This window comes from Mesoplodon densirostris, chromosome 20 (assembly GCF_025265405.1).
Source record: "Mesoplodon densirostris isolate mMesDen1 chromosome 20, mMesDen1 primary haplotype, whole genome shotgun sequence".
NCBI lineage: Eukaryota > Metazoa > Chordata > Mammalia > Artiodactyla > Ziphiidae > Mesoplodon > Mesoplodon densirostris.
Genome location: NC_082680.1, coordinates 12,682,857 through 12,706,230, shown reverse-complemented (window position 1 = coordinate 12,706,230; position 23,374 = coordinate 12,682,857). Strand labels below are relative to the sequence as shown.

Genomic DNA, 23,374 nt, shown 5'->3' with positions numbered 1-23,374 from the left:
GTAGCTTTTTTTCAGCCAAGCTTAGAAACTTGAATATCAACAGGAGCAGAACAACAACAAAAAAGTTAAAAAAAAAAAAAAAAAAGGAGCAAAACAGATTCACAACTAAGAGACCAAACTTAGGGTGCCCCCAGGGCCTCACGGTTATAACTCAAGCCTGGCAGCCTCTGGTACCAGAATTCATAATGACTTGAGGATGGCCAAAGGTGATGCCAGGCTGTAGAACTGTCTTCAACTTTTCCAGATCCTTTGTTCCCTGTTTTGTTTGTTTGCTTTTGTTTTTTGCCATTTTCTCTGGTGTTTAAGATATGAAATATTCCATCGACAAGATAAAAAGTAGATTTGGGGCGGTTGTTTAGATGGAAGGCACCCCTCTTGAGAAGGAGCGAGTGAAGGCTTTCCATGCTGGTTCATCCCTCAGGAGCGGGGGCCAGCGGCAAGGCATCCAGTTTTATCAGGACCCCTAGAAAACTCTTAGCAGTAGAAAGTCCATGTGAGGTGTGAACCCAGATCTCACAGTATACCCAGACACAACCGATAATACATCTTGCTTTTCTTCGGTGAACTGGACCTTGGAAAAGCCAAGGTCACAGAGGTGAGGCCGCATGGGATGTGCCCTCGGTCACCACGTGCACCGGCAGCCCTGGGCAGTGGACATGGAGGTTTTTTCAACCTTTAAGGGGTTTTTATTTACCCAAGAAAGCTGCCAACTTTTTACGAGGCTGTGTATATTTTTCCGCCTTGACACCTCCACCTTATTTATAATTAACTATCGAACCTGTCTTCCCCCCGTCCTATTCCGCACATCCGTCCCCTTCTTTCTATTTCAGATGTGACTCCCAGTCACCTTCCTGCTTGCCTCAGCTCTGCTTCCATGCTGCCCCTTCTCCAGACACAGTCATTTGTTAAAAAATGCCAGTCTTACCATGTCACCATTGCCCCCAACCCCCCAGGACAAAGACCCGCATGTCCCCAGTGTCCTGGTGACCTGGCCCCTGTCCACCTCTTTTATACTTGTTTTTGAAGTCGAATGACTCTGAACAGTTGGACATCCATGTGCCTCTCCAGCGAGAAAGAGGGGTTTGGGTGGTGGGTTTTGTTACTGTGGGGTGGACGCTATACCTCTGTCAACCCAGCAGAGTAAGGAAGGGGCGTTAGGCGGGTCCATCGGGAAGGGTATGCTGCCAACCCATGAGGTCTTAGCCAGGTTTCTGCTGCCAGACCATTGACCCTTGAAACACGGTGATGAACTCAACTGAGTTTTTACTAGAGCATATTATTTGCCCCCCTTTATAGCAGAGCAGCATGTGATGCTGTTTCCTTGTGGAAATGCAGAGTGTGTACCACACCCTGCACCCACGTCGACCTGTCACTGTTAAGGCAGTCTGGCCCCTCCTCTGAAAGTACTAATCCCGTAGAGACTTGTGTCTCCCACCATCGCCCTTGGATGCCTAAACCGAATCGTGGCCAGAGTTTATTGAAAAAAAGAAAACAGAAAGAGCACCAGATTAGAAGTTAAAAGACTGGGGTTCTAGACCTAGTTCTGCAGGTTTTTATTGATCACGTGATCCTAGGCAAACTCCCTCACCTCTCTGAGACTCAGTTTCCTCGTTATCTAAAGTGGAAACGAGGGGACTTCCCTGGCGGTCCAGTGGTTGAGACTTCGCCTTCCAATGCAGGGGGTGCAGTTTCAGTCCCCGGTCAGGGAGCTAGGATCCCGCACGCCTCGCGGCCAAGGGACCAAGGCATAGAGCAGAAGCAGTGTGGTCACAAATTCATTAAAGACTTTGAAAATGGTCCACATCAAAACAAAATCTTTTTTAAAAAAAATTAAATACAGTGGAAATGATAAAACTGTGATCCCACCTACCTCACAGGATTGTTGTGAGGACCAAATGGGTGTAACAGAAAACTCACTGTGTGGTTAGAAGGTGGTCAAATTAATATTAGGATTGTGGTATTACCAAATCATATTAAAATATATGTGATTAAGAGACACTGCCTCCATCTGTGCTGCGTCCTCAGGGCTGGTACTCACAGTTTAAATTCTCGAAGTTTCCGATCAGGGCAAGAAGAAATTTCTCTCCATGGCAGCATGCAGATGGCCGGCTTTTATATACGCTTTTATCTTGACCCTGCAGCTGCCTGAGTGACCTTGGCAATTTACCCAACCTCCCTGGGTTTCAGCTTTTTTCAGCTGCAAAGTGATAGGACCAGCCCACCTTCACAGAACCTTCCCGTTCCTAATAGTCTACTTTTAAGAGCTTTCTCTGAGGCACGGGGGCAACTGCTTTCACAGGTGGAGCCCTGCGTTGTCAACAATTGTTAATAAGGTAAGAATGGCCTTTTAAGGAATTAAACCGGTTCATCAGTTAACCAGCCATGAATAATATTGTTGTAAGTCTCAGCACCGAGGTCCAGATAAAATTACATGCCTGCGGGGGACTCTTTTCCTGATGCTCTGACCTTCATAATCTGGAGAAGCTTAGTGGATTTCTAGTTCCCTAACCATTCAGGAATTTCCTTGGCACCCAATATAGAACTGTTGAAAAGCAATTTCACTATTGGTTATGAGCCCAGAGTCTTATTAAGGTGAGATTTGAAAGGTTTTATCCTAAGAGGGGCTTAGAAAGCCCAGGGAAACTCAGTTTGAACTTCCTTAACTCTTTCTTTCCGGGAGACGGTGCTGTTGAGAGGGAAAGCTGAATTTGCCTCCTGAGGCTGCCACTTTCCGGCTGTCTGACCTTGAATTAGTCATTGAACTCTTCGTTAGTTATTTAACTCTCCACGATGCTTCTCCTCCTGTCTCAAATGGGCTGATAACTGTGTCTTCCCCGTGGAGTTGTGAGGTCTGGCAGGTGATAGGTCAAGGTGGGAAAGACAAAGTTCAGGGCCCAGGAAATGCTAGGTTTTGTTATTATCGGTTATCAGTCATGATACTCGAGCACCTAGAGGGCTCCCACTTCTGACCTTATGTGCTGTAGCAGTTTGCTAAGCTTGCTATTCTTGTGACTTTTCATTTGTTAGGAGTCAGTGGCACTGTCTGTGTTGTCCCTTAGGACAGACTTTGGTGGTTCAGGAGAAATCAGCTCGCATCTATCTCCATAGACGGATAAAGAGAGAGATACGGATCAGGGCTGGTGCATAAAGCCCTTCCAGAGAGCATCTCACATGTTGGGATTTCCCAGCTTCTCTCTCGGGCTTGCGACTGACGAGTTCAGACGTTTCTAACGTGCCCTCAGTCGTGTTCAGATGGGGAGCAGTGGTTGTCCCTGTCCCAGGCACAAAGCCACGTACTCCTAGGGCAATGTCTGGCCTTAGAGATCATGTAATCTTATTAACCGCGTATCCAGATGTAGCCCAGAAAACTAAAACTTATTTTTCTATCCTGGTCACCAGCATTTGGGATACACTTAAAATTTGAATAGAGATGCTTATCTACTTTTTGTCCTAAGGCATGTATGTTAAGTGAAATAACCATAAAACGAACCCCTTTTAGGTATGCAGGTCTATGATTTTTTTTTTTTTTTTTTTTTTTTTTGCGGTTCGCGAGCCTCTCACTGTTGTGGCCTCTCCCGTTGCGGAGCACAAGCTCCGGACACGCAGGCTCAGCAGCCATGGCTCACGGGCCCAGCCGATCCGCGGCATGTGGGATCTTCCCGGACCGGGGCACGAACCCGTGTCCCCTGCATCGGCAGGCGGACTCTCAACCACTGCGCCACCAGGGAAGCCCTGCAGGTCTATGATTTTTGACAGACATCCTCAGTTGTGTGACTACCACTACATTTAAGACATAGGACATTTTCCTCACCCCCAAATGTTTCCTCTCCCTCCTTCCAGCCCTTGGCAGTTATGGCCTACTATGTCTTTATCCCTTCACCTAGGTTTTAAAAAGCCCGCTTGCCAGGAGTCTTGACATTTTCTAGAAAACGTTCGTCGTTCCATTTGGTATTCACAAGTGGTCCTGAACTATTGCAGGCCTCTGGCTGCAGTCTGGGAGCCTTGCTCTGTTTATTCATCTCTTTACTCAGCAAAGATTCACTGAGCTGCTCTCAGGTACAAGCCGTGAACGGGTGCTGTGACTTGAGGCAAAAAGTTCTAATGCAGGGTCTCAACTCTCTCAGGAGCCACGGTGTGGCTGGGAGACAACATGTACAAATAAAGAGTTAAATAAAGGGACACTGCATTAACTGGGCACGCGAGGCCGAAAGTGAAGGCACATCACAAGGTCGTGTCCGGCTGTCGTTTTGGCCAAGCCATGGGGACAGCGAGCGAGGGGGGCCCGCAGGAAAGAGAGGGCAGTCTGTTCTGGGGGGTCAGGAAAAGGCCCCCCGAAAGCAGAGGCATCTGACTCCTGCCTGCCACTCCCCCTCCCCCTCCGCCCACCACGCTGCCGCCTCCCCGAAGCCTTTGATTTCCTGGAACTGGAAGAAAAAAATATCCCACTTCCTGAACTTTCATCACGGGCCCTCCGCCCTCCCCGCTTTTCCTTTTCACTACTGTCCTCAGTTTATTCTCTAGATCATTGTGTGCTGGCCTCCAGCCCTACTGGACTTCTTACAAACCAGATCCTGGACTAGATTACACTTCCTCTACCCTTGCTACCTGACCACAGTGCCTTGTACAAAGAGGATGCTCAAGAAATCTCTGTTAGTTGAATGACTGAGTTGGGACTTATGGGGAAAAACACTGAGGGAGAGAATTCCTGGTCAGAGCAAAGGGCCGTAATTAGGAAGATGCTTGAATGACTGCCATAGTTGATACTCCCAGGAATGACAGTGCAAGGGAGAAATGAATTTTGGAGGATTGGAAGTTAAAGGGGCCTTGATTTAAATCAAATCTATATAAGATCTTAATTTTCTTAGTATGTAAGGTATCAGTTTTATCCACCCCCTCATCAAACACACACACACACACACACACACACACACGCGCGCGCGTCCTGTTTGGTTTCTATCTCCACCTACCAATTTGGGAAAGGACAGGACCCATCTTGTTTTCCTGCCGTCTTATTTTACTTGGGAGAGGAGGCGGAAGAAACTTGAGAGAGGTCAGTGTCAGCGCTCAGTCTGTGTCTGGTGAGCTGCATAATTGATGCTCTCAGGCTCAAGGAGTATAGTCCAAAGGATAAAATAAGAATTTGGGAGTCTGCCTGCCATATTTAGCCTGCCTTCCTTTTCTTTAATTTTATCCCCTCCAGGAAAACCCACACGGCATCCAGTTTCCCTTCCATTCTGTATGCTGTGGCTTTGTGGAGTCTTTTATCACATCCCCAAATCTCCTTTCCCAGCCTCTTCGGTGCTTTTCTTTTCTTTGCTAGAAAATCCATGAATTCTCACTGCCTTCTAAAACCTTACCTGAGTAGAAATCAGGTAATATTCTCCCTACCTTAATTCTAGTCACTTCATCACTCCCCTTCAAGCAATTAAAACAGAAACCCACGTATAAACAGAAATACTTGAGTAATCAAAATATTAGACTTTGAGCAGGGAAAACAGGAACTGGCCCATGATGCCAACTTCTCAAGGAGACTGGAATGTGGCCACCTTCCCGCCTAATCTGAACATTTTACAGGTGGCCGAGGACGTACAGCACTGCCCATAATCCACGCTATGTGACTTTGGACGAGCTACTGTACTTCTCTGTGCCTGATACTCTGCATTTATAACAGGATAATGATGCTTTCCCTGTCATTCTCATGTGTTGAAATGTGAAAATAACATATACAGGCATGAGTAAAACATTGATTATGAGGGCAAAGTGCGTTGAGAGAGGCCCTTGGGAAAACGTTGATCCCATTTGTTTATGGGTGCCAGTTTTCAGGGATATTCCATCCAATCAATTGTCAGCAGAAGTATAAGGTCAGCTCTGTTTGAAAGTAAGACAGGGCATTGGGGGCATTCAAATTAAAACCACAATGAGGTATCACCACACATCTATCAGAATGACTAAAGTCAAAAAGTAGTGACAACACCAAAAACTGGCTAAAATGTGCATAAATTAGCTTGTCCATACATTGCCGCTTGGAAAGTAATATGGTATAGCCACTCTGGACACTAGTTTAGCAGTTTCTTGTAAAACTAAACATATAATTACCATGTGATCCAGCAATTGCACTCTTGGGCATTTGTCCCAGAGAAATGGAAACTTATGTTCAGATAAAACCTGTGCATGAATGTTCATAGCAGCCTTATTCGTAATAGCCGAAGAATGGAAAGGAACCTACAATTCCTTCAGTGGGTGGATTGAATTGGGTTCCTCCAATTGAAGGAACCTACAGTTCCTACTGATACACACAAAAACTTGGATGAATCTCCAGGGAATTCTGCTGAGTGAAAACAGCCCATCTCAAAAGGTTACTGTGTTGAGTCCCTTTATGAAGCATCCTTGAAATGACAGAAATTATAGAAATGGGAAACAGATGAGTGGTTGTCAGGGGTTAGAGACAAGGGGAGGAGGCTGAAGGAAGGTGGATACAGTTACAGAAGATGCTTGTGATGATGAGACTGGTTTTGACTGCGGAGGTGGGTACGTGAAACCGCGTACGTGGTGAAATTGCATAGAACTAATTACACACACACGAAGGAGTACAAGTGAAACAGGAAATCTGAACAAGGTGCGTCGATTGTCAAATGTCAATATCCTGATCCTGTATGATAGTTTTGCACATGGGTAAAGGGCACGCGGGATCTGTGTATTATTTCTACAACTGCACATGATCTCAGGCTGAAAAGTTTAATTAAAGAAAAGTTGAGTCAGGATTTCAGAGGCAGGGTGGTCAGAATTCATATCATCAGTGTTGTGAGAAGTTGATGCTCTGAAGGTGTGTTAGAATTGGGAAAGCATTCTTTTCCGTTGTTTTGATATGACAGCTATTGTCTGCAGAGGAGGAGGAGGAGGGCTGGGAGTATGAACGGAGCATCCCACAGCTAGAAATGACACAATAGGGTGGATTTTGGTGGTCCTCCCTCATTATTAAGGTTTGATGATGTCTCTCTGGACCCCAGGACCCAGAAACTAGCACAGCAGCTTCCTTAAGAGCAAGAGCAGAGAACAGAAATGGGTCAGGTTCAAAGCACTGTTTCTCTCTCTGGCCCTGGGGCTAGGTCTGGATGCAGCTCTCGTCCTGCAGCCTTGGCTGTGGCCAGGTTGAGTCTGGGACGTTGCCACGTGTAAACACCGTTGGCAGGGACACTGGAAATAGCCCTGGCGAGCCAGGTTATTGGCAGGTTGCTTCTCCAGGGACATTAAACCAAAGCTAAGGCTTGTTGCTGTTTCATGGCAGATGACATTTGGTGACCAGGAATCTGACTCTTGGCCTCTCTGGGGGATGTTTCCTTTCTCGAGAGTGCATGCTAGGATTGTGAAGGCAGGTGACGTTGGTGCATGATGGCTGTCTTTTCTTTGAAGTCGTAGGACAGTCACATCTGGACAGCAGCATTGAGGATCAAGAGATTGTCACTAATCCACCAGACATCTGCCAAGTTGTGGAAGTGACCACTGAGAGTGACGAGCAGCCGGTCAGCATGAGCGAGCTCTACCCCCTGCAGATCTCCCCCGTGTCTTCCTACGCAGGTAAGGCGAGGTGGGGGGGGTCGGAAACGCTGGAACTGAGCAAGGAACCAGGGAGGGCGGTCCTTTAGTCTAGGGTCACTCACTGGTTTCACCAACATAGCAGAGAACCTCTCCTGTGTCCTAAGGATTATTCTGTCTGGAACTAGTCTTGCTTTAATGTTCTCAACCAACATCTTCTTGGATATTTTTTTTCTCAATTCGAAGACTCAGTCACAGCCTTTTACTTTATCACCCATAACATGTTCATGCATGACTAACGCATAAGATTTCTTTGGGGAAGTAGTTCATCTGAGTCTTTTATTTGCGCAAGTTATTAGAAATTCGGAAGGATGTCTTTAATGGAATCTGAGTTTGACCCAGCTGGATAGGGCCATAGGGATAACCTCTTCCGGTTCCTTCGTTGGAATAGAAGGGATTCCTCCAGGCCACACGGCCAGTAAGTGTTTGGGTCAGGACTCGAACTAAACCTTCAGACCCCAAGCTCCATTCTGCCGTTCACCAAGTTGACTTGTCACTTCCACGTATTTTCCTCTTCTTTTTCAATTTCATACAGCTTCTAGCTGGGCCAGGGACTGAGCCCACTGCAAATTCCCCAGGGAATGGCCCCAGAATGGCAGGAATTGGCCCCGACAGTCACAGGGCTAGCACTGGGTTCAGTGGGTTCTTCCATCCTTACAGGATAAAGTGGCAGCTCCTTTTTCCCACCAGCATTACGTCACCTTATACACTCCTGATGGACTCCACTTAATTTTTGGTGACTCAATTATAATTCTGAAATATAAGTTCTGAGTCAGGGTTATTGCTTGCAGATATTACAAATAAAAAGCAGAGGCGGGCCTCCCTGGTGGCGCAGTGGTTGAGAGTCCGCCTGCCGATGCAGGGGATACGGGTTCGTGCCCCGGTCTGGGAGGATCCCATATGCCGCGGAGCGGCTGGGCCCGTGAGCCATGGCCGCTGAGCCTGCGCGTCCGGAGCCTGCGCGTCCGGAGCCTGTGCTCCGCAACGGGAGAGGCCACAAAAGTGAGAGGCCCGCATACCGCAAAAAAAAAAAAAAAAAAAAAAAAAAAAAGCAGAGGCCCTATCACGGGTAACCAGAGTCGCTCTAATAAATAGTTCAGGAATTCTTCCCAGTGTCCTTTATGTGTTGCCAAATCACGTGTCCTTCAGTCAGGACGCCACCCTAGTGAGCGGCACAGAGTCAGCGTTAGAATTAGGTTGATTCAGATGACAAGTTGTTTGTGAATTTTCCGCCCCTAAATTAACCTCATATTTCCTGAACCCCAACTTTCTTTCATTTTAACTTAAATTTTTCAGTTGCGGTAAGATATCCACAGCGTAACATTTACCACTTTTAGCCATTTTTTGGTGCACGTTGCAGCAGCATTCAGTGACTTAACATCGTTGTGCAACTGGCACCACCCTCTGTCTCCAGAACTTTCTCATCTCGCACAACTGAAACTCTGTGCCCATTATACAATAACTCCCCCTCCCCCTCCCCCCAGCCCCTTGGCCAGCCCCCTTTTACTTTCTGTCTCTCTGAATTTGGCTACTCTAGGTACCTCGTATAAGCGGAATCCTACAATAGTAGTTCGTTTGTGACTGGCTTATTTCACTTCGCAGAATGTCCTCAAGGTCCTGACTTTCTTTCGTGCTGGGAACATAAAAATAAAGTGCGAACGAACCTTGGCTACAAGAAGCCTATAATCTGTCAGACAGGATAAGCTTGTCATCAGTTATTTATTCATGAAACATATTTTGAACTCCTGCGTGTGCCAGTCCCTCTTGCATATCTGCCAGTCCTCGTAATAATTACTATTTGTTGCATGTTTGTGGTACCCAGGGTGCTGTGCTTAGTGCTTGAGATCGATTGGCTTATTTAATTATCATGAGAATAACCCCGTCAGCCTGGGTACTGTCATTATTCTCTCTTTAAAGGCTAGGTATTAGGCTTCTCTGGTGGCGCAGTGGTTAAGAATCCGCCTGCCCATGCAGGGGACATGGGTTCGAGCCCTGGTCCGGGAAGATCCCACATGCTGCGGAGCAACTAAGCCCGTGCACCACAACTACTGAGCCTGAGCTCTGGAGCCCGTGAGCCACAACTACTGAAGCCCGTGTGCCAGAACTACTGAAGCCTACGTGCCTAGAGCCTGTGCTCTGCAACAAGAGAAGCCACCGCAATGAGAAGCCTGTGCCCCGCCACAAAGAGTAGCCCCTGCTCACTGCAACTAGAGGAGGCCTGCGTGCAGCAGCGAAGACCCAATGCAGCCAAAAATTAAATAAATGAATAAATAAATAAATTTATTTAAAAAAAAAAAAGTTAGGTATCTGAGGTCAGTGGAGTGAAGCAGCGTGTCCAGAAACGGACAACCCGTAGCACAGTCAGACCCATACGTGGCTGATGCCAAAGGCCTGCTCTTAGCCCTTTGACTGCACTGCTGCCCTGCAGGGCCGTGTGGGGCTCTGCCATTCAGAACAGTCCACCTCCCAGAATCTCAAGGACCAGCCAAAGGAGGCAGAACAGAATGTTTATGCCCTAATTTTACAGTTGAGATAACTGAAACTTGAAACACTAAGCCACTGTGCTTACATTTCCCTGACGATGGCTGAAAATGTGTGACTTCCCTCTATATGATGCTGCTGCAGGCATTATTACACCCCAAGTGTTTTTTTTTTTTTTTTTTCTTCTTAAGGGCTTAGAGCTTTAGAATAGACGTTTCTGTTTATCTATTGAGTTAGACTTTTCTGAAGTCTTCTTGGGGATTCTGGAAAGACCTCTTCTTGCTGTTCTGCCAGCACTGGCATTTTGCTTTAGCAGAAGAATCCCAAGAACAGCTGATTCATGCAGAGAGAAATGAAAATTTCATTACCCTTTTCAGGACATTTGCAAGATTTGAAAAGACGATTCTAGTGCCAGGCTGGCAGGCAGTACGGGTTTGGTTGGAGCCTGGTGTTTCAGCCTGGCCTTTAGTTCTTTCAATTGTTTTCACTGTCTGAATTTTCTAGAACCCTGTGGAGGGAAGCTTCCTGGATGGAGTCAAGACAAGTCATTGTTGCTACTTTTCTAGAGTCTATGACACATAAGAAATGTATCTGTTACTGACCATGGGTAGCTAAATCTTTCAGTCAGGGATTCCATAGCTTGCTACTAGGAAAGGCAGCCCTTTGGTGGTATTCACTTTCTAACTTCACGTTCCCCACGAGAATAGGCGGTTTGCCTGTTTTTCATGACAGGGTCCCTTTGTGTGGACGACTGAACTGAATTTCAGCCTCCTCAAACCACTTCATTCACTTAGAAACTGGTATTTGGAAGCGGTTGTTGGCTATTTTTCCCCCCTACTGATCATTGAAATATAATCCCAGTAGTATTACAAAAGCCACATTCATTTTTGCAAGTCTGTCTTCTCCACAGTCTAAATATTACGGTGAGCAAGAAAAGGGACAGTTCCTTTGAGTGGACGTACTTGCATTAGATTGTTTCAAGACAACATGAAATTCTAGTTGGATTCATAAAACTATGTCCTGGGGAGGGATGTCCCAAAGCCCAACCTTGGGAAACTCTAGAGACAAGTCATTTTTATTTTTAAAGATCTACCGCAAAGTGGCCTCTTGCCTGCTGTGTGGCACCAGGATTTTATTAGGTTGTGGGTGGTTTAGTGAAAGAAAGCCACGGTAGTGTTTTGGGGAAGGCTGGACGAGAGTATGGAGAAGAAAGTATAAGACGAAGGATTGGTCGGTGATAACTGAGAGAAGGGAGATTTCCTTCTGACCAGTGACCAGCGGGAAAGACTTTGGGTCCTTCTGGAAACCGTAGCAGGCTTGCATTTTGTTGGGTGCGGCAAAGATAGAAGTGCTGTAAGAGGACTCTGATTTGAACCTCTTCATTGAGCCTTCTAGGGAAAGTAATTGAGATGATTGAGGGAAAGGAATCCTTGTCAATCTTATTAATAAAACTTGTTGAACAAGAGCCTTCCAGAAAATGTACCAAGATGTCGTAGTGCAAAAAGGCTGTGACAGAAGACGTCTCCCTCCATCATGTTCCTGAGATGGTCTGATGATAAAAAACTGGGCTAAGTGGAGTGTGAGCCCGAGACTAGCATCATTGTAAAACTGCAGCTCTGGAAGAAGCATCTTTGGGGTCATCTAATCCAAAACCTCTTCCTTCCCTCTCACCCCAGTCGCTTTCCGGGAAACGGAGACCAGAAAGATGAAACAAACTGCTTAGGTACCTGTTATTACTCTGTAAACACTTGCAACTTACTCAGACCGTGCTCGGGAAGCAACTCCAAAAAAATTTTTTTTAATTCCATTCTACTCAAAGCAAATACGAAACCAAATCCAAAGTAATCACAAGGAAAAATGAAACAACTCGTGTTGCTGTGTCGGTGGTAACATTGATCTGGAAGCAGGAGCTGCCATGAATTAATTTGTTCTATAAGAACCGATCTTGAAAATGGCAATGGTGGAGTAAAACCAAGAAAACGAGGAAAATGGGCATGAGTGCCCCCAACAAAGCACTCTGAGCCAGTGACCCAGGGGTGGCCGGGAACACCACTGTTATTCTAGAGGGAAGGGTTTGGGGTCCTCACACTAGAGCTTCCCAGCATCGCCTGCTCCTAAGCTGAAGGCGCTCAAGGTCATTCTTTTAAACAATGAAAATGAGAACTTCCAGTTTGCTTACATGGAGAGTTTTCAAAACTACTTCAGAGGCAGTTGATCTTCCTTTAGAAACGGTGCTCTTTAGCTGACGTTTGTGTCAGCTGAAAACAGAAGTTCAGAGCATGTGAACTTGTCTCCGACTATCTCCCTGAAGTTGAAAACTGGGTGCTTACAGGCGATTTAACTCTCTGATTCTGTTCATGGCTCGTGCCAGGCCTTACCAAGGAGTCTTCCCCAGGGTCTGCCTTCCCTCCCCTCCCGCAACTGTGACTCATGCTGTGGAATCCCAGAACCTTGGTCTAACCTGCTCATTTTTGCCTGTGTCCAGCGCCCAGAGCAAGCCTGGTGGCATCTTGGTTGTATGTGAAGGGGAGAGGAACAGAAGATGATGGTGTTTATGGAGAGTGATTAGGAGTGGAAGGGCCTAGACCTACAGGACGGGAAGAGAAACCTTGGCTTCGGAGCACTGAGAAAGCTAACCATAGAAACGGAAAGGGGATCTTGAAGTTTCACCAGAGGCTGGAGCAGCCGGAGAGCTTCAGCGCCCGGGGCCCTGGAATCAGAAGCTTGCTTTGTTTTCCCTCCTCTGTGCTGACTCAGTCCATGATGACTTTGGCTGGTTTCTCAACATCTCTGTTCTGCATTTTTCTTGGGAGTGGCACCGCTGATTGCTGCCTTCTCAGGGTCCCGGGCTAGCCTGAAGGTTGAGTGAGGAGGGGCATTTTCCCTTGCTGTTGTGTATAATTTGTTTTTGTGGGGAAACCTCTCTTGTGCCCGGCGTTGCCAGTTTGCCCCGACAACTAGGGTTGGGCCTTCTCCGGGCTTCTGCCGCCGCTGGGGATGCTTCGGGAAGTCGGCTCAGTCTGAAGAGTGGACGGGCCTGTCTTCTAGTTGCTGGGGGTCGGCGCTCGGCAATCGCTTGTGCCTAGGTGAAGTCACTGGAGGAGAACAGTGGCCGAGAAACGTGCACAGAGGCCCCAGGGTGGGCCCATTGTAGTAACTTCCGGTTTCTTTGTTCGAGGAATGAATCTGTGCCTCAGTTTGTCCGTTTGTTCCTTAGCCTTTAATTCATGGAGGGCCTGGTCTGGGCCTGGTGCCCTGGGTCGTCAGAAGGACTCTATCTGGGCTGGGAGCCACCTGGTCACAGCTGTGCCACCAGCAAGACGTGAGGCTGGAGGCCAGTCCCTCTGTAGGTTTAGGATGGAAAGGGTGGAAGGCACAAGAACACATAAGGTCCTTCTGCACAATCAGGAGGTGACAGGACCTGCTCCCTGACTTAGGGTCCTTGAGAGACTGAACAAGACCTGCGTGCAGAGCACGGGCCCCCAAAACGTTCACTAATACAGCTTCCCTTCAGGCCGTGTCTGCGAAGTGAATGACCCAGACTCAGGGCTCTCTAAGGGTCCGTGTATTTTGGAAGTTCTACCCGCTGTGCTTTCATTTTCTCAATGCTGTGAACCCTGAAAAACCGCACACCATCAATTTTGTACTTAAAACAATTAACATTTTTCTACTTAAAAAAAAAATTCGTTTGCTTTAAAAAAAATCAATTTTTTTTTTTACTTAAAAGAATCTTGTATTCTATGTACAGGTGATGTGCAATCGCTAGCTATTGACTGTGACCCTGTCACCCTAGCGTGTGGTGCAGATCCCCTGTTGAATGAGGCTCAGGACAAAGGCGCACCAACATTTACTGGGTGTGGGCTGTGTTCCAGGCCCCGTACTAGGCCTTTCCCTCACTCATCACGTAATCCTCTTTGGAAGGTGTTTATACTCCCATTTTACAGATGGGGAAACTGTGCCTCAGTGAAGTTAAGTAACTTGCTCTGTGTCTCACAGGCGGCAGGATGAATCAGGATGGTAAGTGAGTTAGTTATCTGTTGCTGCGTGACCCTATAACCACAAACCTAGTGCCTTAAAACAACACACATTTATCATCCCCCAGTTTCTGAGGGTCGTGAGAGCAGCCATGGCTTGGCTGGGTCCTCTGCTCAGGGCGTTCTCTGCACAGACCAGCAGTTGAGGTCTGGTCCAGGGCTGATGTCTCATTTGAGGATGGGGTCGGGGAGGATCTGCTCCCAGGCTCACAAGGTTTGGGGCAGAATGTACTTCCTGGCAGGTTGTCAAACCGAGGGCCTCAGTTTCTTGCTGGCTGTTGGCTGGAAGTGGTCCTCAGTTGTCCGTCCTGTGAGCCTCCCCGCCATGGCTGCTGGCTTCCTCAAAGCCAGCAAGGGAGATGGTCTCCTCATGAGACAGGTTGCAGGCTCACATAACGTAATCACGTGCATCCCATCGCCTCCACTGTGTTCTGTTGGTTCAGAGCAAGTCACAGGCCCCGCCTGCCCTCCAGAGGAGGGAACCCCACAAGAAGGTAAACACCAGGAGCTGAGGCTCACGGGAGCCACCCTAGAATCTGTGCACCCACAGTAACCCAGGGGGAAGATGCCACTTTATTAACCCAGGATATAAGTACTGAAGGGCCGTGAGGGAAAGGAGGGATCTGAGGAGAATGGGGCTCATCTGGGGAGGCTGGGCTGGGACTTAAATGAACCAACGGCCATGAATGGGAAAAGATGGTTTGTGATGGAGCAGCTGTGAGGAAAGGGCCTGACGTGGAGCCAGCAGAGGGCCGGCGGGGGGGGGGGGGGAGGGGGCAGGGGCGGGCAGAACGAAGATGGGCAGCCCGGGGCCCAGCGCCCCATCCTGGGAAGAGAGGCCATGAATAAACATAGCCTGGCCCTGGGAAAACGAGCCCCACTTCAACTCTAAATTCCGCCCTAGCATCTCCCAGGCACACGCGTTTGACCTGACGCAAGGGGACGGAGGTTATGAGTTTAGTGATGCATTTCTCTTATGAAGAAAGACGTGCTGATGTATTTTTTTAAAACACTGCCTGAGCCTCGAAACAGTTTGAGTGGCAGGAATGATGTGCCTGTGTTTTTCTCTCTGAACAGAAAGCGAAACTACCGACAGTGTGCCCAGTGATGAAGAGAGCTCGGAGGTAAGCATGGTGGCACCGGGGCAAAGCCTTCCCAACTGGCACGTTGGTTTCCCTGCTGCTAGTGACGTTTCTTTTGAGCATGAGTTTTCACTCATTTTGGATTTTTTTTTTTTTTTTTTTTTTTGGTGATGGTGAAATATACATCACATAAAATGTACAGTGCTTTTGGATTTTGACTTACAAAATGAAGCTTTGGGAAGTAAATGGGAGGGAAGGGAGTAAGGTGTTACAGTGAGAAAGGAGGCTATGACGGCAGGAAAAGGCTAAGAAACGCTGATATGCTTTTACCACCATAAACATCCTAAATCACAGGCAGAAACAGGAGGTCCAAGTGGCCCAAAGCAATGATGAGAAGTCAGTATCAGAAAGTGCTAAGCAAAAGTAGCTCCCCAGACACCGGGAGTGTCCCCAACCCCCCAGCCCGCCTTGTGCCCTGTGATCCCTGCCCACGGGCCAGGTATGTGTTCAGTCCGGATTCCAAGTGGCTTTGCTTCTGATCTCTCCTCTTGGCTAGGCTCAGACAATGGCAGGAAATGGCTGGAACTGTGAGGGGAAGCATTCCTGCGAAGCCTGCTTTGTGTCTGTGTTTGAGTGAGTGAGTTAGTGAGAGACAGACGGACAGAGCCTGGCTGACTAGGCTCTGAATTAGTAATTTCCCAATGTACTAAATATATAGTCCAGGAATTCTGAAAAGACAGTAGGTGTAGATGCGCACATACATTCGGAACCTGTTTCTTCAAGGTCAGAATTCTAGCTCCTTCTCTGAATGACGCCCCCCTTGAAGCCAGCTATTTGCTGGAGCTCAAGCTGTACCCGTTTGAAAGCAATCCAGGGGCGTTCCCTGTCTTTTATTGCGTTCCTCGCTTCCCGCACTCTGAAAATGCAGCTTGACTCAAAGATCAGACCGGGCCATCTGTGAGGACTTAGTCGCTGTGACACACCAGCCATCCTGGCCCAAAGCTACCTAACCATGAGGCCGGGCAGCCAGAGTAGAGGGGAACCAGAAACCAAGCTGCTGCCTTGTTTTCCTGCCTTCATAGAACAGTCTTGGCTAGATTTCTGGGAGGTAGCCAATGGGCATGGATAAAAAGGGAAGAGAAACTGTGCTTGGGGCCTGCGTGGCTGGGGATGGATTTCAGTTCAGGGGTGTGGAGTCGCGAAGGTTCTCGTTTATTCCGTGCCTCTTAAGAAATTCAGACACCAACACATGGGAAGAGTGGCATATTTTTTAAAAAGCCATTCAAGAGAAGGCAAAGGAAATGTATATCATAATTATTTTCTTTGAAAGGGCCGACCACACTGGCGGAAGAGGAACATTGAAGGCAAACAGTACCTCAGCAACATGGGGACACGAAGCACGTACCTGCTACCCAGCATGGCGACCTTCGTCACTTCCAACAAGCCCGACCTCCAGGTCACCATCAAAGAGGAGAGCTGTCCCGTGCCTTACAACAGCTCCTGGCCCCCGTTCCCAGACCTCCCCCTCGCCCCCTCCGTGACCCCAGCGCCCAGCAGCAGCCGGCCAGACCGGGAGACCCGGGCCAGCGTCATCAAGAAGACCTCTGACATCACCCAGGCCCGCGTCAAGAGCTGTTAAGCCTTCGACTTCCCCTGGTGGTTGTTGGGATTTCTTGGCTTTGTTTTATTGTTTGTTTGTATTATATTTTTCTTTCTGACACCTCTTTTAGACGAATCTTAAGGGAAAAAGCCTTGACAATAGAACTTTGATTGCTGTGTCCAACTCCAGTACTGGAGCTTCTTTTTAACTCAGGACTCCAGCCCCTTGGTAGACGCATATCTCTAGAGCCTGCTGGATCTCCCAGGGCTGCTCTCAAGTTCAAGGACGTCATAGGACCAACACCCACACGGGCAGTGAGGTGCTGCATTGCCTGCGGTCAAGGCCAGCATGGTGGAACGGATGCCTCTGAATGGAGGAGAAAATGTGAACTAGCTGGAATTTTTTATTCTTGTGAATATGTACATAGGGCAGTACTAGCGACGTTGCAGTCTGCTTCTGCACCTTATCTTAAAGCACTTACAGATAGACCCTCTCGTGATCCTGCTCTGTTTCATAGCACAGTCAGCACCCCTCTTCCCTCCTCCCCTCCCTTCCCCTCCCCCGTCCCGTCCCCCTCCCCTCCCCCCTCCCATCTCCTCCTCTCCCTTTGCACCCCCTCCCCTCCCAGCCCCTCCCCTCGCTTGCCTCGCCTTCATCCCACCCCCCCCTCCTGCCCTCACTTGCCTCGCCTTCATCCCACCCCCTCCCCTCCCCTCCCCAGCCCTCCCATCCCCTTCATTTTCTTTCCTCCTTTTCCTCCCCTCAAAGGCTGTGTTCCACATCCCTGAGGAGGAGAAGAAAATGAACTTCTCCACAGATGTCCCATTTTAAAAGACTGCTTTAAAAAACAAAAAAAAGAAAAGAAAAGAAAAAAAATCTTTCTAATCTGCTATGCTTGAATGCCACGCGGTACAAAGGAAAACTATCATGGAGAGATTATGCAAATTCCCAGATTTGAAGAGAAAAATACTCTAATTCTAACCAGAGCAAGCTTTTTTATTTTTTATACCGGGGAATATTTTATTCAAGGTAAAATTCTAAAGAAAATATAATTGTTTTTTATCTTTTCTACAGCAAATTTATAATTTTAAGATTCCTTTTCTTGTTTATCGGCAGTTATTACATCCTTGTGGCACTTTTTTTTTTTAATTTTGTAAAGGTGAAAAAGCTTTTATGAGCTCATGTAGCAATCAAATTATCCTGTGGATTGATAATAAATGAATATGATATATAGTTAAATTTTTAATGGGCATCGCGCCTGGCTTTGTGTATGTGTCCCTTAGAGCACAGTCATGGGATTGGACTGGTGCAATATCGTTTCTTCTGGTGGACCAGAACTTTCCCCCTTTCGACCCTGGAGCTTTCTGTTGTGAGATGGCTTCCTCTGTTAGGCGCTCGCCCGGAGCTGGACGTTGTACTGCGTGTCTTACACGATGATTTCACTTGTTCACTCATCCAGATTGTGCACAGGATAGAGATTTATCTCCGTTTCACAGGGAGGAGATGGAGACTTAAAAGGAAAATGCCTTTAGTCAAGGTCACATAGGTAGTCAGAATCCAAGGCTGGTGTGACTCTGGAGGAGTCTCTTTTCCCCTTTCCACTACTCTCTGCTGTCAGCAAATTCCACCCACATCTGTGTTTTTCTTGTTCTTAAACATAGGACTGAAATTATGTGTTGATGTCACATACCGGCCTCACAGATAAGATTTTTGAGAACAGGAAACATTTGTTGGGTTCCTCGTCAAAGTCAGTCTTCTTTCTAAGACCTGGGGCCTCAGCCCTAGGCCCTGCCCTCAGAACTTAAGGCATGTATTTTCTAGTGACAAATGTGAATTCCACACCCCAGACTCCCCCCACCACCCAGTCTCTGACCTTGGGCAAGAAGGCCGCGGCGCTCACCCCTCATGCTTCCACGATGTCCAGAACAATCAGCCTACGAGGACTTAGCTGCCTCCCTACCACCTCTGGGGGCTTATGGAGGAGATTGCTAGGTTAATATTTGAAAAGGTTGCTTCAGTGAAAGGACAAAGGGCTAATTTTAATGCCTCTCTCTGTAGGTGGCTGCAGATATAATTAGCGGCCATAAAATTATCCAGCCCTGAACAAAAATTAACTGAAGCATTTTGCTAGTTGCTGGGCTGTGGTTGAAATGCCAGGGTTGATGGCTGGCTGCTTCCCCGAGGAGCACCCTGGTGATTACCTGCGCTTCACGGGAAGCCTCGCTTTCTGTGCTCTTCACTGAAGACCTACCCTTCTCCCAGGTCCTGAATACACAGGTCCAGTTCTTCGCGACTTGTATCTAAATCCTTCTAAGTCATCCTGTTTTAGAATAAATTAGAAACCAATAACGGAAGGCAGCTCTCCATCACATGGCCTGGAGATCAAAGGGTTAAGGCCACTCCTGATTCCCGCCCCCCTTCCCTCTTCCCAACACAGAGGGAACCCCCAGCTCACTTCCTGAGCCCTGTCAGCAGCTCTGCAGGGCCCAGACGCCTCACGTGCTTCCTCCTACACGGTTATGACCGGAAGTACAGCATCTTACCAGGTGAGAGAAGGTGGGGGATCTGGAAATGCACCACTGAGGGACTGAAGGTGACCATCCATTGCCAAGCAGGCCACGGAAAACAGAATCATGTTTCAATTATTTCTGAGAAAGGCTGTCGTGTTTCTCAGTGTTACTTGCCAGGAGTGTAGGAAAAGAAGCTAGTCAGCCCATGCCTAGGGTTGGCCTGAGGAAGAAAAACAAACGAGATGGGCCAACTGGGGGATTGCAGCCTCAGACCTCATTGTCCGTTACAGGAAGTGCTGGGGACACGTGCTGCTTTCGTCTGGCGTCTGTGTGAGCTGATATGCTTTTATGATGGGCGTGTGTGTGTGTGTGTGTGTGTGTGTGTGTGTGTAACTAGCAGGTTCAGCGTCTTGTTCTCTGCAGCCAGCACCTAGGTCACCCCTTGGTAAGAAGGAGCTGGTACAGATGTGAACTCTGAATCCAGTGACAGGAACTTCCGCCCACTCAGAAGATTGAGAGAACCCAGCACATCCTGAACCACAAAGGGCTTCCAGAATGCCGTTTGCAAGTCTCTAAATAAATCCATGCTCAACCATAACATTTTTTCCATGTTTTGATGAAGTAACTGCCAAAGGAGGTGTTTAGTCTATTTAAATGTATTTATAGAGAACAAGAAATACACATGGAAAAGAAATGCACACAAATCCATTGGCCATCAGAACCCCAAAATGGTATCCTTTTTTTTCCCCCTCCCAAATCTAGAGTGTACTAAACTATCAGGTAACCACTACTGAGATCAAAATTTTAGGAATGAGGAAGGTATGTGATTGGGTTTCAGGGTTCTGAGTTTTCAAATTTGAGCTTTTGGAAGTATTTTGCATGTGAATGAAAACGATGTTAAGCCCCAAATGGCCTCCTGCCCTAACGGAACATTAGACATTCCATTTGCTTGAGGCCATTCTTTGAACATTGAATTCATTAGGTTTTAAAAGCCCCCCTGTTATTCTAGCTATGGACAAACAGACCCAGATAAAAGGTAAGAATAAGAAGCCCCTATTTTGCGGAATCTCTACTGAGGCAAGACAAAAAAAGCACACTAGGAAGAAGTTTGCAAGCCGGTAGCCAAAATGGGTCCTGGCATGCAGTGTCAGGTACCCTGGGTCTCAGTAGCAGTTTTGGTTTACAAAGAGAAAGGAGGCAGAAACTGGTTTTTACCTGATGGTGTTCAGCCACCTCATCTTGAAATGCCACACCCTGGCGCCTCCAGGGCCAGGATGGTCAAGAGCCAGTGGGACCTGAACCTGACCAGCCAAGGGGGCTGGGAACCAGCTCTCCATCTTGTTCCCAGGCTGCAGTAGACCCCTCCCTGAGGGGATCCCAGTCCGTGGGACTGGAAGCTTCTTGAGGTGGTGTGTCAGTCACATTTGCATCCCACATGTGGAAATGAGGCAGTCACCCCCAGGATCTCCTCCCCTTCCCCTGGGATCCACATACCAGTGTCAAAAGAACAGGGCCAGGCCCCTGGGCTGTCCCCCTTTGGAGCGTGGCCAGCCATAGACCTGGAGAGGAGCGTCCCAGGTTGTGCAAAACTTTGGGTCAGGGGACACAAGAAGATGGTGGGTGAGATGTTTCCTCCTGAGGCTGCCTGGCCTCTGGGCCCCTGCCGGCCCTCTGGACCCTGGCACCATCCCCTGCCTTGGCTTGCGCAGTGCTGGCCATGCTGGGTGGACAGACAAGGGTTTTTGAGGTTTCCTTCTGTGGCCACACTGACAACAGGTGCAGGGGCTCTGCTACCGAAAATAGTGCCTGGAAGGAAGGAAGTGGCCAGCCTAATAGCCGGTGTGAGCAAAAATGTGAAGTCTGTCCAAGAACTTGAGTCATACCATGGAAGGATTGGAAGGATCGAGAAGTAGGACATGTCAGAGTTCACACAGTCAGAAAAGAGCATTTTCTGGAGTCCTTCAGGCGATTTCTTAAGAAGAAAAGCAGCGTGAGTGCTTCTGTTCCTCTAAGCACAATGCCCTTGGGAGACTTGGTCAGTTTCTCTGTATCTGCTTTGTAAACACGTTCAGACAGAGCTTGCTGGCTCTGAGGAATGCATTGTGCTGGATTGTGCAACTCTGCCCCCGTTAACCCCTCACACACACATGGCCAGAGAAACGCCACCATCACGTGCAACAGTTGATTTTAGTAACACAACTGTTTTTGCATGTGCAAAACAAACTCCAGGGTGATTGCATCACTAGGTTTTGGTTTTGGTTGAGAAGAATATTTTAAAATCTAAACATCCAAACATTCAACACCGTGAATCATCAGGGAAAAAGAATCTCCAAGATGATCCATCTACCGGAAGCTTGGGTCGTAGATCTGAAAATGCTCATAGTCTCCAGTTCTCTCTAATGCACCAGATCAAAGACATTGTTTTCAATCCACAAATTATACTTGAATGCGCTGTCTGAAGTTTCAGGATAATGTTAGCGCTAGAGAGTGTGAGTTCTTTATGGTTCGTGATAGCTAAGCCTTTATTCATCCCTAGAATTAACGAGATTATAAACAGATTTCTCTTGCCTTCCCTGAAGGATCTAGTGCTATAGCTTTTCTCTGGGACGCTCCTGTATCATGTTTTTCAATTTAATTATGAAATATGCTATTAATTATATTTCACATGTTGAGCTGTAGCATATTCAACATATAGCCAAACAGGAGTATTAGTAAAAGTGTAGAATGCAGGCCAAGGCCATTGCTCAGATTTCACCCTGAGGGTTTCAGGGATCATTTGCAAGACAGCTGTGACATGGGAAGCAAACCACAGGCTGGTTTAAAAGATTTGTGTTTGCAAACTTCTATTTGCAAGATTGATTTAAAATAATGTAACTCCAAATGCCTTTCTCTAGCATCTCATGAAGTTAACTAGGGAAACTAATTGTCTTCGTCTGCCCGGGACTGATGGGGTTCCCAGGATGTGGGATTTTAGTGCTAAAACTGGGAAAGTGTCCGGCAAACCAGAAGGAGTTGGTCACCCTAAATTTAATGCTGACATCCAGAGAACGCATATCATTTTGTGTTCATTGGGGATTTTCTGAACCCAGGTGAAAGCTTCATGAGGAGGCGTTATTGAGGGTATACTGTTGACGACTCTATTACTAACATTAATTTGGTAGTAGTGTTCTGTTAAGAAAAGTAGACTCATTCATTCAACACTATTTATTTATTCCCACTGTTTGTTAATAATGTTCTAAGTGTTAGAGGGCTGTACAGAAGTGAATAAAACAAAGTCTTTGTTTGAATAGAGATTAAATTCTAGTAGGGGTGGGCATCCAACCAATAAATAATCTTTCAGAGACAATAAATAGTCTGGAGAAAAATAAAGCTGGGTAAGGGAGACAGGGAGTGATGGAGATATTCAAAGCTCTTATTTTAGAGCTTAAAGGATCCATTGAAGGGCTGACAGTTGCAAAGGCCAGTTAGTGGGAAAGATGGGGAACAGTGTGTATCCGCAGGGTTCAGTTGCAGGAAACAGAACCCACTCTGGCTCTTTTCAGCAGAGAGGCATTGACCAGGGAGAAGCAGGTTTCTGCATGGTTGGAAAGGCTGGAGGGGCCGACCGCAGGGCTGCCACCCCCTCTGCCAACCATGAAGGTCGGAAATTGGGAGGTTGGCACTGGAGACATTGATCGTGAGGACGTGCTGCCTTAGCTGAGATCCGAGAGCCCGGAAGTCCCTGTCAGCCCCACCCTAACTATCTCTCAATACCCGTTAAATTAGTGACTGAACCTTGAGGATGCAGCTTTAGAAAGTCCCAGTGTCGCACAGTGACTTTGGCCAGTGGTTACAGGTGAATCTGCGGGCAGGTGGCTTCTGTTTCCATCCTGACTCCTAGTCTCACGCAAGGGCAGATAACTAGGGGAACCTAATTCACAGTTAGAAGCCCCGGGCAAGAACAGGAAATATGGCTCTCGATTTCCAGCTTTGGCCTTAGAGGAAGCCAGACGAGAAAAAGATGGGCGTGGGGACTGCTGAGTGCCTATTTGGGACATGCATGCATCTCAAGGAATCCACTCTGCCAATAACAAC

The 23,374-nt window shown here is 47.5% G+C and overlaps 1 protein-coding gene across 4 annotated transcripts in view; it reads left to right on the top strand.

Moving 5' to 3' along the window:
- The window catches only part of IRF2 (interferon regulatory factor 2), an 87,293-nt gene extending 69,339 nt beyond the window's left edge, over nucleotides 1–17,954 (top strand). For 3 of the 4 annotated variants that reach the window (XM_060085905.1, XM_060085903.1, XM_060085904.1), the window contains exons 7-9: nucleotides 7,411–7,575; nucleotides 15,186–15,232; nucleotides 16,521–17,954. In XM_060085905.1, coding sequence (XP_059941888.1) covers nucleotides 7,411–7,575; nucleotides 15,186–15,232; nucleotides 16,521–16,829 — 521 coding nt within the window. In that variant the 3' untranslated portion in view covers nucleotides 16,830–17,954. The remainder of the gene's footprint in view (nucleotides 1–7,410; nucleotides 7,576–15,185; nucleotides 15,233–16,520) is intronic. The other variant, XM_060085902.1, reaches the window with a different exon arrangement.
- The last annotated feature ends 5,420 nt before the right edge of the window (nucleotides 17,955–23,374 follow it).